The sequence below is a fragment of the Opisthocomus hoazin genome, chromosome 4, assembly GCF_030867145.1.
Source record: "Opisthocomus hoazin isolate bOpiHoa1 chromosome 4, bOpiHoa1.hap1, whole genome shotgun sequence".
Classification (NCBI taxonomy): Eukaryota; Metazoa; Chordata; class Aves; order Opisthocomiformes; family Opisthocomidae; genus Opisthocomus; species Opisthocomus hoazin.
In genome coordinates this window covers 72597713-72616048 of record NC_134417.1, presented here as the reverse complement: position 1 = coordinate 72616048, position 18336 = coordinate 72597713, and the positions used below count along the sequence as shown (strand labels likewise).

Below are 18336 nucleotides of genomic sequence, written 5' to 3'. Positions count from 1 at the left end.
AGTAAGCAATAATGGAAAGTACTTACTACAGTTGTCTTCGTCTGATGAATCCCCACAGTCATCCACCAGATCACAGACCAATAAACGGTCAATACATGCTTTTGTGTCTCTGCACCAGAAACGACCAGGACCTTCACAACTTAATTCTGGAGGTGGAAGAGCACAGTTTTCAAATGTAATATCATCAATTGCTGAGACACCATCATAAAAACCCAGACTGATTTTCTGAAGTGATATCTGGAAAGGATGTGGAAGGCGTCCAAGCTGAATGACTGCCTGCAACCACTGATCTCCCTCGTTGTAATATGCCCTCCAAAGGACAGTAGGCTGTTGTTCCAGCTCATCCACAAGCAGTTGCATCTCTGCTGCTCCAACTGACTGTCCATAATTGTAATACCTAAAATGATAAAAAAATAATTTAAGGGTGCAAACGATAAGAATGGACCACATCAAGTATAATGGCCAGTATCTTTTCTGTCACAGATCTGTGAAATACAGGAAGTTCACAGTGCCTGTTTTCCCTGTAATTCAATCCACTTTCCGTATGATGGTAGGGTAGGGTGCTGTATCAGTCTAGCTCGTTTAAAGAGTGGAAGATTATAAAAGAAGAAGCCTAATTCATTAAATTATAACCCATAACTGAAGAGACACATTTGCTTTCATATTAAGCAACGAATACTGCCTACTCAGATACATAATATATTTTTTATAAATTTAATTCAAAAAGGAAAACCAGAATAATTACTGAATGTAAAAGCACACCTTCTTCCTATGCTAGTTATTGTTAACATGTTGCATTTGTATAGCATTTCTGGAAAATCTCAAAGTGTTCAAAAATCATATATGCATAGGTGAGCAATCACACAGCACAACTGGGAACAGAAACTGGAACAGAACCAATAACTTCTAATTTCCAGACCAAATTCAAGTCTTCAGTCTTTGATAAAAGGACATTTCTTCTTTCTATGGTAAACGTATTTGACATTACTAAGAGAAATTGCACTTAATAATACAAAAGTCAGGCCAAATACTTATTTAAACCGTAGTGCCACTTTTGACCTTAGCACACAAATTATCACGAGTTTACCTTTTCTGTTCCTCTATGACAAGACTGCACAGAACTGAGACAAGACAATAACTGAAAGGTGGATTTTTTTGCTATGTACATAAAAAAAGGATTGAAAGCAAAACTCCAATTCTTCCACCGGAGCTTTCACTTAAAAATGATACAGTCTAATTTTGGGTGTTGTAGTTGACTCAAGGAGCTACTAGATTTTTGGATGGTTTCCTGTTCTTGAACAGAATACCGTAACTGAAGTAGAAATGTTGGCAAGATGACAGTGATATTTGTCTGTGTATATGCAGACACAATCCTTTAATATAATCTTCTCAAATTCTGACAACAAAGAAATCCCATGTTTCAGTTCTGTTCTCGAGGCGCCTGATCTTATTTCTGCATATTGTTCATAATGAAGACCATATGGTTAAAGAATAAAAAGAAATAAACACTACAGAGGAGGGTGTGTCTACTGCAGACTATAACCTCAATTTCAGTCCAAGAGAAGCAATGCGAGATAATCCGTGAATTTTAAATCTTAATTATTTCATACCAAAAGGACAATGTGCAATTTGACCCAGTTTGCCTGAACTTTGGGCTTCGTAGCTGAGCTACTTGTGAAATGCTACTGCTGTTCTTCAGAATGAACATAAAATGACCTATCAAAACAAAACAGAAAACAACATTTCAGACTGAAGAAAGAAAGCATTTCCAAAGATTTTTAAAGCATTCATGGCCTCCACTTTAAATATAACTGAAGAGCAGGTATGTCTATGCCACTTCTCTGTTTCTAGGCCTGGCTTGTCTTACCTTCGGATTTGTTGTAGGTGTGATCACATGGAGGAGCTTGCTTCTGAAAAGCAGGTGCAAGAGCACTACTGGAACTTCTTACCCAGTCAAAATCATCTGCGTTTGCAGTTTCAATCCAACCACAGCTCTCTCTTTCAAAGTCACATACAGCAGCTGAAATGAGGGAAGAGACATTTCACTTTACCTCTGTACATTACATCACTAAACAAGCTTTGGAGTATGAAAAGGAAATAAAATATTTCTAATACATCACCAATATTCTAGAAAGAAGTCTAAGAAAGGAGTGTGGGGAGGCAGAGCACAGGGTGGGGTATTTGCTTTCTAACAGTTGGGTAAAACAGCAGTCCCACAGGAACAACCAAGCCATCATTACATCCACTGTATCCGGTAAACAAAGTCCTTCCCTCTAAAGGCACTCCAAAGCACGCAAAACGGGCAAGGAGGTGCTGAAAACAGACCTTGCGATCCTCATGTTACAGAGCGAGAATACAAAGCACACAAAGCAGTAACAAGCCTTCTGCAAAATCTTTGAAGGAATTGATGTTGGTGCCAGAAATCAAATCCCTTATTTCCTGAATCTCAGCAAGTATGTTCACGATAACAACACCCTTCCTCTAGTAATAATAGGAATTCAGTTAAATATCAGGCATTACGGAGACACCATGATATTGGTAAAAAGACAAAATCTCTGAAACAAAACTACTGCAGTGAGAAAGATTTGAAAAATTTATTCAGCTGCATTCTTCAATTTTTCCTTTAAAAGAACAGTGATATTTTATAAAATGTGTATATTACAAAATAAATGAAGGATTCGAAGGGTGTCATGTACGAATAAATGTAAAAATATAAATATTTAATATGCTAAAATGAAGAACATCAGGTTTACTTCTTCTGTACTTTTAAAAAAATCCTCATTTAATCACAGAATTTTATTTTTGAGTCCTGTAATTATTACAAACTTTTAATGGAAAACATTAAGAAAATAATTTCAAGATTTTTTAAAGCAATACTTTATTAATTATATACATAGATGAAATTTAAAAATAAAATCAGACATGACAGTAGGAATTCTACCATTATTTTATAACATCTTATCACAGCTTCCAGTGGCCATATCATTATGGTATAGAAAGTGCAAATTTCTGAATCAAACGAAGTATTGTGGTGAATAGGATTACATGAATGTTTATTTATGGAAGAATGGAAGATATAGGAGGTTTTTTGCTAAATTTTTTTTCTTCTCTAAGAACTGTGTCACACAAAGTTATACATTGTTCATTAGAAATAATGAAAATATCACTAGCCAGGCGAGTTAATATTACTGTTGGTTAGGGCTTCTAAAAAGACAAGATTTTGTGGATTATTAAGCAAAACTCATAGGAATCCACAACTGGCAACGCTGTTTCAAAAAAAAAAAAAAAAAAAATTGTTCCACAAATATTGAAGACCAAATAACACTTAAGAGACCAAAGAAAATACGAGTTCACTATACATATATATGGTATATGCAGGCCAGAAAAGTCAATGATAAAATGATGTAGATCAAATGTGACAAAAAACAAAGAAGGAAGAAATTTTTTGATAGAAAGTTTTGATAGAATAAAATGAAGACAAAATATATTTGCAAATATTCAAGGACCTAGGTATGACAGAAATGACTGAAAATCCACCAACAGAACATAACAATAAGGGAATAAGGAGAGCTATTTCTGATTTGCTTTTTGCTCGATGGAAGAAACTGTCCCATATTCCCAGAAGAACAGCAACAAAGAACATGACAAATCTTGGACACAGATGACTGCACCAAAAGAGTCAGATAAACAAGATGAAACTGTTAAGTCTAAGCCCAGACTTCTTGCATCTGTAACTTGTAACAGAGATAAAACATAAAAGAAAGGATGCACCAGACGATAGATTTAGCTTAAGCATGGATGAATATACAGAGATAAAATAACCCTGAAGCCTTCAACTAAATCTCAAACCAAGGATTGAACACCTAGGGAAGATACAAAAATAGAGCAGGCTGGTAGAGCCTGAGTGAAATGCACTTAGTTCTTGATGCTTGTTAACATTTCAGTTACCTAATTGTCCCATAACCTCTTTGACTGGCACTTCCATTTCAGATTATCCAGAAAGGCAGGCAGCTGTTCGGGTACTCCCATAGTTTCTTTCACAGTGAACGCACAGAAGCTAATCTGCCTTCTCTGCTAGTACTTTATTTTCTTGCTAGTTTTCTTAATACTCTAACCATCAAGTGGCCCTACACACTGTGAGGCTTTCTGCTCCTCAGGTGTTTGAGGAATTTATTGCTAGTTTTTCTTACAGTTTTTTTGTCATCCTTACTGTGATTTTGACATTTAACCCACCAAAGTGTGTGATCTTTTCTACCTTTTTCATTTGGACATTACTTCAGCTATTTGTTTGATGCTGTTTACTTCTGATAGCATCCATGTCACCTGTATGGATGCATTTCTCTTTGCTGCTCCTTTTAGCATCTTTTTTAACAAACTCCCTCAATAACCATAAAGGAACCAGAGTAATACTGTGAGCATAGCATTTAAGGATAGTTGGCTTTACTGATGTTATAAGAAAGCTGCCTGTACATTCTCAGCAGTTTTAGTTTTCTCTGAGCTGGTTTTTTATCACAAAACTCCAGGTTTCTTGCTGATTTTAGGTCCTTATGCAAAGTGATTTTATCCTTTTCTGTTTCAAGGAGCTTCACTCATAGGCCTTTGCAAATCAGATGTGCAGCTTCTCTGTAAGCTAAACAATGCCTAACAAGAAATTAGGAAAATTAGACTGCAAGTTCCTCAATCTCTGCACCCCCCCAAAATCTCTCCCTGTCTCTCAACACGTCTGTTTATGCAGAATGCACCATTCTGAGAAAAGCCTAACATAAAAATAAAATCCATATCAGGAGATAGCATTATCATCGCTGGCTTACTTTTTCTTTTACTTAGAAGTTGTTTAGAAAGGCTCTATGCCAATAGATTATAAACTTTTTTAAAAATCAGTAATTTTAAGACAAATTCAAGAACTTACAGCTAGGTGTCAAAGTTCAAATCTAGGAACCCAAACAAGCTTAACTATGGACATACTTATTCTAATAATTTATTTAACACCCTTTATAATACAAACACATTGAGAAGTATTGTATCTGTCTTCCCATATTTACAGTTTTCATCATAGCTGCTATTTTCTAATGTCATGATAAATACATACTCAGACAACAATGTACTTTGTAAATACACCAACATAATTTCTACAGTAAAAAATTGAATAGTGCTGAATTAAAAAAACGTTGTGAAAGTTCATCAGTAATAAGTGATGCTAACCAGAAAAAAAGGCAAAATACAAGTCATTACTTCAAGATTGAATGAGTTTGATCTTTAGAAAATCCTAGCCAGGGTTCCCCTTTCCCTCACTTTCCATCTCGAAGTATTGTCTGCTGCGGTTTGGGGGGGTGAGGGAGGAAACTACTTCCACATAAATGTTTAGAGTAAAATCTGAATGTTAATCTAATTTGCATGATGATATTCTCATATATATAAAATCATAGTTTAAATCTAACAATTGTTTAGGACAGGCCGACGTGGTAGTCTCCACTAAGGATGGCTACAGGAAACAAAGCACTCCAGAACATTTTTTTCTACTAATTTCTCCTGGGAAATCCATTTATATAGCCATGAAATTGCAACTGTCCTCCTCATGATTTCAGTCATGTGGGCTTTTCAGTAACAGACAAATACTACATGTATATAACATATAGGTGTATACCTCTTGTGAAATGAGGAAGAGTTTTGCACATCAGACGGTCAAACTATGCAGAGGGAAAAGATTTTGTAATAAATAAATTCTGTGATTTCCATGTACACTACATTTTTAACAAGGAGACTGCACTCTGTGTCTCCTAACACTAGCTTAGCTGTAGGACTTGCATAGAGTGAGATTTTTACAGAGAGAAAATCAAATTCTGTGGGTGCACACACAAGACTAATCAACCCTGCATATGACCTAAATATTGCCCACAAAAAATAACTGTACTGTCACATACAACTGTTACAATTTCATTTTCTAAATAATCATATGAAAATAATCTTCACTACACAACCCTGATTTTGATGGCAGTCCATTCTGTGCAGTGAGGCAGATATGCAATCATCTAACTGAAGGCAGTTTCATAACAGGATTTTTAAGTGAAATAGCATCCCAAACCACTGGTTTATTAAATATGACACTTTCCGGAAATCTTTCAGTTCATATGATACTGTCATTTGCAAATGCTTCTCAGGTTCTGAATGAGAGTGATTACAGTGTGTTGACATGGGAAATAGTTCTAAAATAATAAAAGCCTCCTAAATAATCAAATTATATTTGACTGGCATTTTCATTGGATATAAAGCAAATTAAGTCCAAATCTTTCCTCCATTCGAAAGTCCCAGTGAAGTCTGAAGAGAATTATGTTTCGTAACACAATGATCTGGTGATGTAGGCTGTTGGATACCCAGGTCCAGGTGAAATAAAATAAGAGAAATTTATGCATTCTTGAACAATCAAGTGGTTGGCTGTCTATGTGCATTAGAATACTCATCCTATATAAATTGATGGGGAAAGCTCCTGGTTTTATTGAACTAAACAAAAATAAGATCTGACTGTCATTATTCAGGCCATCTTTTTATTTACCCTGTGTTCTCTGCCACTGAAGCTCATGCAATATTTTTTGTTACAGTGCATAATTTGCAAGAAACTGAATAGAAGTAACTACACAAAAGCGAGATGTATTTTTTTGCCCAAAATTGTTACATAGTAATTTACTGACAGAAGTAGACACATGACTTCTGGTTTCTGTAGAAATTCTGAAAGTGTGCGTGGTCTCCAGCAGAAAAATGCCCTTGCTCTTTCCTCAATGTTCTTCCTTTCCACAGCCTATTTCCCCTTTTTTCCACAACTGCTCTTCTCTGACCCCTTATCTCAGTCCTAGTCTCACTGGCAAGATGGAAATTCACACTGTCTTTCCTCATTTCCCCAGACAGCTCCTTGCTCTGGGTCCTCTCACATGGTCTCGGTTCTCTGTCACATACTGCCACGCTTATACTGATCCCTCCGAAAGCATCACTCTCTGTATTCTTCATTCCCATTCTGTTATTGTTTTGTTGTCTCTTACCAATCTTGTAATCTTTCAGTTTTGTTATCTCTCCTGACACTGTATCACTCGCTCTTTGACCAGCTAGTCTTAATCCTTCCACTACAGCAGCCCAGGTCCTTCCTGCCCTGTTTTCCTCCAGCCCCCTGGTTACTTCTCTCCCACACCAGCAAGCTCAAGCAATGCAGCATTTTCAGTCTTTCCTTATTCACAGTCAAAGGTGGTTTTCTCTCTCTGTAGATGGCATTTTCATCTGACCCCTTTCCAATTTAACTTCCACAAACCGATCCTAATGCAGTTGTCTATGCACCTCCAGTCTTTGGACCCTTCTCCAATCTACAAGCTGAAAATCTTTTCACTTCTTGAACTTTAGTCTATTGTTATGAGCTGGCTGTTGTTCCTGGCCGTGTCTTTAAAAACAACTAATTTTTTTCTGGCTGAAAAGAAGGCATAGCAAGCATATGAGACAGACATTTTGGCATACGAGAATTTGACTCTAAAACCAAGGTTTTTGGAAGAGTACTTTATAACTACAGAGAAGTTTTACGTTTGGTAAGATTAGTAATGAGTAATATGGGGGACGTCTCTTATAGTATTAATGAATTTTTTTTTCACTTATAGAGATGTAGCCATTAGAAAGCCTACAATGCTTGTAGTTAAATAGTTATGCCACAAAAATAGTTTTTAAGAAATAATACATGCATCATTCTGGTTTTTTGCCTTCCAACTCAAATTAAGCTACATAAAACTCTGTACTAGCAAATAGATTATGTCCATTTTATGAATTACTTTAAGACTAGCCTTAGCATGCCTATGCTGCCCTAGGTTGTACACCACAGAAATAATAACTATTAAACGCATATTTCATTTTAAAGACATAAATTCAGAACAATATTGTACGTATATGTTTCATTTTTATCCCAGTGTAAACTATTTCATATTTATTTTATGTATAAAATTGTCTAATCATTCCTGACAATCCACACCATAAGCAAACACCGAAAAAAATCACAGACTGAGTGTGAGGGATGAGTTGCCAAAGGTCAAACAGAATAGCAGGAATATGTTCAAATCACCAGATTACTTTCCAATCTGATTTTATTCCCCATATCTTTATCATCATTCTTAGGTTGGAAAAGTGAGCATTTAGACTCTAACAAATGTATAGGATGCAGACCTTTGGAATTATACTGTACATTCATCTTCCAGAGCACAAACACAAAATGTGGTAGGTATGTCAGGTCACTGCGCTAAATCTGCAGCTTGAAAAACACAATCACTTCTCTCTTCTGCTTTAATGCATGGAAGTCAAGCATAATATCTTTATAGCCATCGTAAATTCTTCAGCTATAGAAGAAAAGCTCTGAGCTAATAGTCAGGAGTTGCATCACTCAAGAAAGAGAACATTTAATAGCTTTTTTTTTTTCTTTTTACTGTTCTCAAATAATTGGGATAAATTTGAATGACTTTTCAGTCCAGGACATGTCTTTTTGTAAAATGCAGCTAGAAACCCGGAAGAAAAAATAAGATCATCATGCGCCATTATCAAGAACACAAATGTGGTTCCAAGACAATAGTGGAGCAAATAAATTCACTGACAGTGTGGTATATGAAAAGAATTAACAAAGATAGTTTCTTGCAAGAACTGGGAGCTCAGATACCTACAATGAAACAAGAAAGACAGTCCAAGAAGTTGAGATCTTCAGCTGAATTTTTCTAGCCCTGACAGAGTGAAGATCTCATCTGACAGCTAGTGAAATCAAGAGATAACTCAAGGACTGATGCTGTGAGATGAGAAAATTGCATGGAGACCCTGCTTGTTCAGTGGACTTGGCGGACCCACGCATCTAAGGAAATCATCTTCCAGAAACTTAAAATAAAAAGATTTAAATGAAAAGTATTTTGAAAGATGTTTTAAGCCCATGTAATATCCTTACCTGTTTCTGGTACCAAGAGGAAAATCTTATATTAAAAAGGCTAAGGAGCATACAATCACTAGCAGATGGAACATCATGGGGAAAAAAAGTTAATGTTAATGACAGGAAAAATGTACTTGTAGGTGGTCAAGACAACAAAACATCTGTGCTTAGCCAAGGTGAGAAATTAGGAAGAGTGACAGAGAAAAACTAAATGCCTACATCCGATTGCAAAATGTAGAAAGTAATGGTGCACTACATAAGCAAGAAGATGGTGAAATACCATTTGAGAAAAATTATAAGAGCTATTCTAATGCTGTAGACTACCAGGATAACATGCTGAAAGGCAGGTTTATTGCTGGGAAACAGTCAACTTGCGAAACTACTTGCAGAGACAATTGTGTAGCTGCATTCTTCTTCCCACATTGCAAGTCCCGGTGCGAGCCCACACTGAGCCAATTCAGCTGTACGACTACTTGTAAGTAAGAAACATCTTTAGAACAAAGATCACCATAAATATACTTATAGCAGCTCCATAGCTTAGCCCTTAGCATGGCATTGTTAATGGATCATCTGGGCAAGTGAGACTTGTGTAAAATAAAAGTTTCTTCAATTATATAATTAGAGAAAAAAGAAAGAGAAAATCAGTTGTCATACAGGAAGTTTTGATGAAGGATAATCTAGGACTGGTTAAACACTTAACTGGAGATTTGTCTTCATTTTTAGGTATAATGTTAAAATGGAAACACAGGCTGAATATCTAAAAAGAAGGGTGTTTTGAAATATAAATTACCATAAGAAGCAGATTTTAGTTTTCTTGATTAAAAGCTATCAGTTAACTGTAGCAGGACCTGTCGTGATAGGACAAGGGGTGATGGCTTTAAACTAAGAGAGGGTAGATTTACACTGGATATGAGGAAGAAATATTTTACAATGAACAGGTTGCCCAGAGAGGTGGCAGCTGCTCCATCCCTGAACACATTCAAGGTCAGGTTTGATGGGGCTCTGAGCAACCTGATCTACTTGAAGACCTCCCTACACATTGCAGGGAGGTTGACCTAAACAACCTTTAAAGGTCCCTTCCAACCCAAACAATTCTGTGATTCTATGATCTGCATTCCCAGAGCAGTGAAAGAGAAGTTGTATGCATATATTTAGAATGTTTTTAATTAAACTATTGATTTGGAAGTGTTATTATTTGGTCAGAGAACAAAATCCCAGTGCCCAAGTTTAACAAGGGTAAGGAGAGAACAATCTAGATTAATGTAACCCAATAATATGTAGGATGTGTAAGCACATTTTGAAGAGAAGTACAAAAAAGGTGAAACAAATCAAAATGCGATAGAGTGTAAGAAGAGTTTTAATGTAACATGGGCAGAGAGGGAGCAAAGAAATAAAAACTCTTCTCAGTGGTGCCCAGTGAAATGATCAGAAGGAATAGGCACTTCTTATTGTTCTAGTGTAAGGGTGATCAAACACTAGAACAGGTTGCCTTGAGCAGCAGTGTAGTCTCCATCCTCTGAGATATTCAGAATCCAACTGTGTAAGACCCTGGGCATCCTGCTCCAGTAGACCCTGCTTTGAGCGGGAGAGCTTAACTGGGTGATCTGCAGAGATCCATTCTGACCTCAACTATTTCACGGTAACAGCAGAATTTTTTCCCCATCATAACTCTGGCCCACAGAGGAAAGATATTCTGTCTAATGAACATTTAGGAGTTACTTCAGGTTTTAGCTAAACAAACAGTTGCCTGATAAAACAGAATGCAGTTTCCTAACTTCAAGCTCTGTATATTTTGGATTCAAATCTTTCTAAATTGCTATGACACTGGACACCAGTGCTCTAGCCAAGAAAGACTGGGTACTAAAACTGTAGAGAAACTGCATGAATACAAATAGAAGCTGTAATTATTTATTTTATCTGCTAAAAGTCAAACTGATTATTATTTCTGAGCAACACCTCTGAAATTTCCTAATAAAAACTGTAAAGATAAGCATGGATTTTGGATGGTATTAGCACCTGTGAAGAAGTTTATGCTTTGCTATGCATAACAGAGCACAGCCAGAAAATACCATAAGGATCTTGTCTACAATATTTCTCTTATTTGTGGGAATGCTAGAAAACATCATGCTCTATTTAAAAAAACAACAACCCTGTACTAAATATTACTCAAGGCAACTCCGTTTGAAAATGTATCACGACGTTCATATCATGGTTGATAGTTCAATACAAAAGCAAGCGACTCATTTTCTAGGATGGAAAGTACAGTGATTATTTATTACTCAGAGCAGGTAACTGAATGAATCAATAAGAGTTTTGAAGCCGCATATTAGATGCCCTGAAACATTTCCAAGCTCCCTTTTGAATGTACAGTGGAGGGGGACTCCAAGGTGCACCACGTCCCTCTATTTTCCCACAGGTTAGTTTCCACACAGAGAAAACCCAGGCACATAGCCCAGACAGGAGTCACAGCACTTCCGAACAGAAAATCTTGACAAAACCTAAGTTACATCTTTGACCATGTCTGTGCACAGATGCTTTATTTACCAGTCCAGCTGTGGTATCTTCTTATCAAAATAAACTATACAAAGCACACAAATTGAATGCAAGTTTTTGACTAGTGCATTTTTAATGTTTTCTATCTCTCTGTTTCTCAGGTCTTATTGCAGGATCATCTACCCTTTAAGAAGAGGCATCTCACGCAGTGGTGCCACAGAATTTCCAAATTTGTACAAGTGCAACGTATTTTCCACACTTATTTTTTTTGGAGTAATATTGTATGTGTAAGAGTATGTGTGCAAAAGTGTGTGCACAAGTAATATTCAGTTTATTATATAATGGCTTCCTGAATCAGCTTCCAATATCTTGCGGATTAAGATTTTATGCAGTATAACACTCTTCCTGATATTTTGCATTTTAGGAGTTACAAAATACAATACTGCACTGTAAACAAAACTTTTACAAATAATTAATCAAAGGCTTTTTTTTTCTGGTTTTAATGCTAACAGGGAAGTAGTTGCTACAGAAAATAAAGAACAGAATCAAAATGAAGTAATTATTTCTCAAGAGCTTTTACTGTTAATTAAATTTAATTTATGAAGTCAAGAAATCCTGACAAACAGGACAAACACACACAATTACAGGAGCCTAACAACCTGGATTTTTAAAGTTTTCACTTACAACACATGGCTTCATCGCGGTTATTTGAACAGTCAGGCGTAAAATCACAAAATTTGTCAGGTGTAATACATTGTCCATCCCCACATGAAAAAAGTCCCGGTGGACAGTAAAAAGATGAAGAATTAGCATCTGCAAATTGTCTTTTCCCTTAAAAATCAGAAAAGAAAATATAAGTAAAAACAGATATATAAAATTATAAGAAATAATTTTTGTGTTCTTTGAACATAGTAATGTACATGGCCTATGGAACGTAATATCACCTATGAAGTGAACTAGATTATACCACAACTGATAAGAAACACAGTTGATATTAATGTCTGATGCTTTTAAATTATAGATTATTCTCCACAATATTTAAACACTTGTGTGAAAAAATATCAAAAACCCCTTAACATTAGAGGGCCATCCTCCAGTTCAGAGGCAAGGTGCTGTGTACAGCAGCTTGCCGTTTGCCCTACAGTCAGGAGCAGACCTTTCACAAAAATATCTCTACTGTAGCAGTGGTTTCTCTTTGTTCAGCTCTAAATGAAAACTCCAGCAGCCAAAAGTCTGACGTTGTGCCGCTACTAGCATCTCAAACTACACATTAGAAAACAACCCAAATTTCATTGAATAGGGAAACATAAAGGCAAAGGCTACTGTTTTTTCCTTCAGTAGACTTCTGGAAAGAGCACAAGTGAGAGGGATGGCATGTAGCTTTTCATTTTTGTGTCTAACTTAGCTTATTTGTGTACTCATACTGCTATCCAGACAGATCTTTATTTAAAAAGCCCTCCCTTCTAAAAGTAATATCTTCATGGCTGATGGGTAAACAGGGGACTCGCAGGGAGAACAACTAAAGCAAATTAATGTTTCTTCAAATACCTAGCTACCATCAATCAGACAGTATATAGAGACCAGAGAAGCCTTAAAAACAGAACACTGAAGTTTTCTATTGCGCCTTTAAATTTTCCAATACAGAGGAAATTCAGATATCTGCTGGGCATAACCCATCAGTATTACCACTGGCTGCGTATGTGCCCAGGCCATTTTAGAATAGTAGTCATTAATTTTCCAGAGGACCAGAAGCAGCAGTTTGACAAAAGGTTACAATTATTTTATATTTCCATCCATTTGCACTTCAAGATTACAGAGTGCAGGTATGCAGACAAGTCTGGGTGCGTCCAAGTGTGAAAGTGGGCAGCTACTACGTAGTAAGTGGTATCTAGAGATTCCCACCACAGCTGGCTTCGCAGAATTAGTGCAAACTATTTATAGCAGCTAGTGCGTAACACAGGATGAGAGTCTTCCTTACAAATGATTGATTACAGCAGATGGACTTTTTCTTCAGAGTATCCCCTACTTTCTTAAAGGTATCTTCAAGTTGACTGTCGAATCACAGTTACATATAACAGACATATGGACAAATGTATTGAAAACCACAGAACTTGCCTTTACTTTCTTGGCTGACACCTGGAAGTGATTTATTCACTACTCCACATTCCTCTGTTATACTGATGTCATCAACAGCAACAGTAGCATTTGTTGTAAGAATGGTAGCTCTTAAAATAATCTGTAAAGACAAAGAAAGAAATTAGCTCATTAAACATGATAAAAAGACATATATATATATGTATATATTCCTTTAATCTGCTCAGGAAGTAAATACTGCCTATGACCAACTCTGAACAACAGCCAGCCAAAACTATGATTGAGATTCGATCAAAGACAGAAATTTACTCCTCAACTGTCAAAGCCATAACTGCTTTTAGCTATGGAATGTTACACAGCCTGGATGACCTTGTTTCAATCTAAACTGGTAAAAGCCATCACTGCTTGAACGAACTGTCTTCCTGCTGGAACCATTAAAAGTTATACATCTTTTTAAAGAAGTTATTCAGGGTTACCAAATATGCTGATTTACAACTCTAACTGTGTTCATCTGTACTATGCCTGCTGAAGTTAAAAACATATGGCACAGTAAATGTAGAGATTGTAAGGAAGTGTTTGTAAATATAAGGAAATATTCAGGAGATCATAAAAAGAAGTAAAGTTCAGCCATAACTTATAAATATTGAGAACTGAGTGCCATTTCTTTTAGACCATTTTATAGATGAGACATAAAATGAAGAGGCCAAAACTGGAATTTCAGTTTGCTGAATCCTTATATTTGACTTGCTGGTTCTCTTGACAGTTCCTTTCTAAGTTTTACTAAAGTGTAGCAGCCTAAGATCATGTAAAAATAAAATTGAACTCGATAACTGTTAATTGTTTCTGTGATCAATGTAGCAGATTGAAGTATCTGCACTTCTCCTGCCTCTAGACAATATAATTAGGCCCTCACCTGGATCAGCAGCTTTTATAGCAAGTTCATTTTTTAAAAGCTACTGCGCTATTGCTATTTGATTTTTATTACACAAAAATAATTCTAATGTATACAATACTGAAACAATGGTAAGGCTCTATAATTGCTACATCTATTGAAAGAGCTGAAAAGAATTATTTTTTATATAAACTTTAAAGAATACAAGTTCTCTTTTTATATTTCGTTAGGAAAGTAAATTAATTCTAAAGACCATATTACTTTTTAAAAGCAATGTAACTGTAAGTGCTAATTACCTGAAAAGGTAAATCCTCATCTGCACTTTCTACAGGTATATTCACTTTTGTCCACTGCATCTCAGGCAATCCTGAAATGTCACGCAATTTTTCCAAACTTCTATCCAAAGCAGTTCTCTTAAAGACAGAAAGCTGGGAATACTGAGATAACCAGCACCAAAATCTTACCTGTAGAAAAAAATTTTAATGAAACACTTGAAAACTGTTATCATCAATCTGCAATAAATTCAGTACTAACTCATATATGTGCATTATAACACAGAAAGACATGAGAGATCTAAACACAGCCTTGGCATAAAAGAAAGAGAGATATGAAACTATGGCATGTTGAGGAGTAGTATTATGTCCAAAGATAAAACCGTAATTAAAAGTAAAGCTTATTATTAAAACTTACTTTTAACTTGTATTTATAAACTGAGGAAGACCAACTGATATGACCTCCCTTAAGTCTTTTTAGCTTAGCACGGAGTTAGAAACTTCTCAAAGATTATTTTTCTTCATGAATGTTGAATACAGGACAGCTTCATAAGTATGTTAATCTCAGAAGTGGAAAAGTTGAGGTGCTTATATGAAAGAAACCTTATGATCTTCTGTTTCCACAAGCAAGACAAATGAAAATTATCTGAAGACAGATGTTTAAAATAATCTATTGATCTCCTGAAGCAAGTGGAATGACAAATATATGGGAAGAAAAAAACTGTAGGTGGATGAGGCTGCGAAAAACTGCTTGTCAAACAGAAAATATCAGAAAAGTGAGAATCCCAGTTCACTATGCCTCCACTGCAATACAGAGTAAACTTGATGCATTTAATTTTTTTTTATTTTTTTCTAAATACTATCCAGACAAAAATTCAGCTGAGAACTGCAGGAAAGAAATAAGATTTTCGAAGTCTAATTTCTTTTTTTTCATTTCCCCAGATTCCTTTGTGCTTCTTCACATAGTGAAAGACTAAAAGTTCTTCCACTGCAGACGGTTTACTTCCCTGCAAAAGCCTTGAATAATACTTGAATCTTCATGAAGACAAAACAAGAGCTGTAAAAATAGCTCTTCCTACAGTTCTCTGCTCATCTTCACACAATCTTACACTGTGAATCTTGGATTATCACACTACAGAGAGAAAGTAAAGTTTCTTTTTATCTTTTTACTTTCTATCAGCTTTTAAACAGAGTTAAAGAATACAGACCATTTTGGGCTAACAGCCAAACGAAACACATTTTTTTGCAAAACCATAACAAATACAAGAAAACCCTTTTTTAGCTTCAGGACAAACACAGATGAATGTGTTAGCTTTCAGTTAGACATGAAACAATTAAAATCTTTTACTGGAGCAAGATAGATGACACAGTAGGCTTTACAGGTCATGGAAAAACTTTACATTAGGGACTGTAACAGGCAAAACAGCCTTACGGTGGTGGTGTAATTTTTGCTTAATATATTATGAATTAACACAAACTTCTAACTAGTTGGACTACAAGAAAAAAGAAAACAAACACTTAAACACACACTTAAGAAAACACAGTTTTCCTGCCCCTTTCCCAGGCCAATTTAAACCAAACATTTAGTCTGCCCCCTTCCTTGTCTTAATTTCCCTAATTTTTGTTGCAGGTTACACTCATTCTGGTTCCATTCCTTTGGTGAGGCAACAGGTGGAGCAGGAGATTGGGCACAAGACCAGCGGGCTCTTTCTGGTGCTCCTACAAGTTCTCCTCTTCTGCTCACTGCTTCTCACTCTCTTCCCCTGCTTCAGCTCACAGTTTTGACAGGCCACAGTCCCTCTGGTGTGTCCCCACCCCAGCACGTGTCACCCACAACCACAGTCCCCCGGGGGTGTCCCTGACCCAGCATGGTCACCCACAGCTGCAGTCCCCTCAGAGCCATGCATCCTCCAGCATGAACCACCTCCTTCCACTGGTGCATGTCCAGCCATATCCCCAACGACATCCCCTTCCAAATCTCTTCCTTCTTTGCTCCCAAGACATCTTTTTCATAAAATTCATTTATTTATTTACTACTTTCAAGAGAAATAGTAGTTTAAGAGTAACCAGACTCTGAGAGGATTCTTTTCTTCAAAAATTATCGTACTAATGTCTTTGCTAAATCTGTAGACCCTTAGTATGCCACAGAGGTTGAAGAACAGGATTGATGAATTTGAGAACTCCTTACATTCAAATCATTGACTAATAATCTCGATATCATCATGCATGTGGATTCACTACCTTTCACTTCTGGCCCTGAATTTAATCCAAAAAATTGACAAACACACCAAAGACAACATCTGCTATGCATGAAGGAAGAGTTTCTTTTTGCTTGTGCTATGTAGTACAAGGTAGATCAGTGGTTACTGGTGGAAATATTGTTACAACACACTGTTATTTTTTAATATCTTCTGGCTTCATGGCTTGTCAACTTGGTCTCTCAATTTCATGTAGTGTTTTTTTTTCCCCACTCATCAAAATCATGTGTTATATAAAATAATCTCAGGCGTTATTAATGAATTGAAATACTTACATGTAACTTTTTTTCCCCACCAGAATGGTTAAGGAATAAAAAGCAGCAGGTATACACTTTTCAAAATTAGCTGTTTGAAGAACTATAGCCTAAACAATCTGGATGTAAGGTTTATCTTTACAAAACAGCTTTTTAAACAAATTTGTATTTTCATTACATAAGAAATAAAATCACTCTCCTTCTCTATGTCTACATGTTCTACTTTACAGTGACTAGCCTGTCCATTAAAAAGCCATAAACAGAGAGCTAGGACTAGATATTTGGTTCTACACCTCCAAAAACTTGAGCAAATTGAGGATGCTTCTTAGATGACATCTACAGAAAGACTGAGCTACAAGAAGCTGCAGAAAGAAGTTACTTCTAAGCTTCCATTAGCCAGTAAGACACCATACAAAAGTTATCCTTCAACTCTAATTTTCTTTCTTATTTTTTTAACAACTGAATCCAAAGAACTTGTAAAGTTATTAATAAACATAGGTCTCTTTATGTAGATCCTTTTATCCTCTCAGTAGGATGTCCAACAGAGGGCAATACCTCACATTTATAAGCAGAGAGCATAACACAACAATACACATCCTAATGAGCAACTCCTATTCCTTGCTCTTTCCCAGAAATAAAAGTCTGCAGGGAAAATGTGGCAGAAAGCCAGGCTGCCAGTCTTCAAAAACACTTTTTTCAGACAGGTATAGCTGGGTAAGAACTTCCCCTAGTTTTTGTAAAATCTGGGAACTTTAAATACATTCAATACATGCATACTCAAAATTAAAAATAGTTTATTTTCTGATTTCAAACTAGAGAAATGTATGTGCATTACAGCTGCATTTCTATTTATTTTGGATGCAGACCTAACTCTGTGATAGATCTAACCAGAATGATTCATTGATTCGCATATCAGTTGTGCCCAGTTCACCTTAAAGGATTCCAAGATAAATTAATCTGAATTTGAAAGGTGCTTATCTACGCAGTATCAAAGTCTACAACAGAAGTATGGAACTGCCTGAATGAATGCCCTGTGCTTACAGAGGCTCTTGGTATACCAGGAGTAGTGCAACATGCAGGGCTCCGATGGGATGCTGAGAGGCCTGCTGTGTTCCCTGCAGCAGTATTTTGCTTGATTTCATTC

General features: G+C 36.2%; 1 protein-coding gene across 1 annotated transcript in view; it reads right to left on the bottom strand.

The window, feature by feature from the left end:
* MALRD1 (MAM and LDL receptor class A domain containing 1) overlaps nt 1–18336 on the bottom strand; it is a 285631-nt gene that overhangs the window by 220005 nt on the left and 47290 nt on the right. The window contains exons 12-16 of the mRNA XM_009937935.2: nt 14705–14872; nt 13538–13658; nt 1868–2020; nt 1611–1716; nt 27–397 (exon numbers count right to left, since the gene is read on the bottom strand). Of these exons, the coding sequence (XP_009936237.2) occupies nt 27–397; nt 1611–1716; nt 1868–2020; nt 13538–13658; nt 14705–14872 (919 nt within the window). The remainder of the gene's footprint in view (nt 1–26; nt 398–1610; nt 1717–1867; nt 2021–13537; nt 13659–14704; nt 14873–18336) is intronic.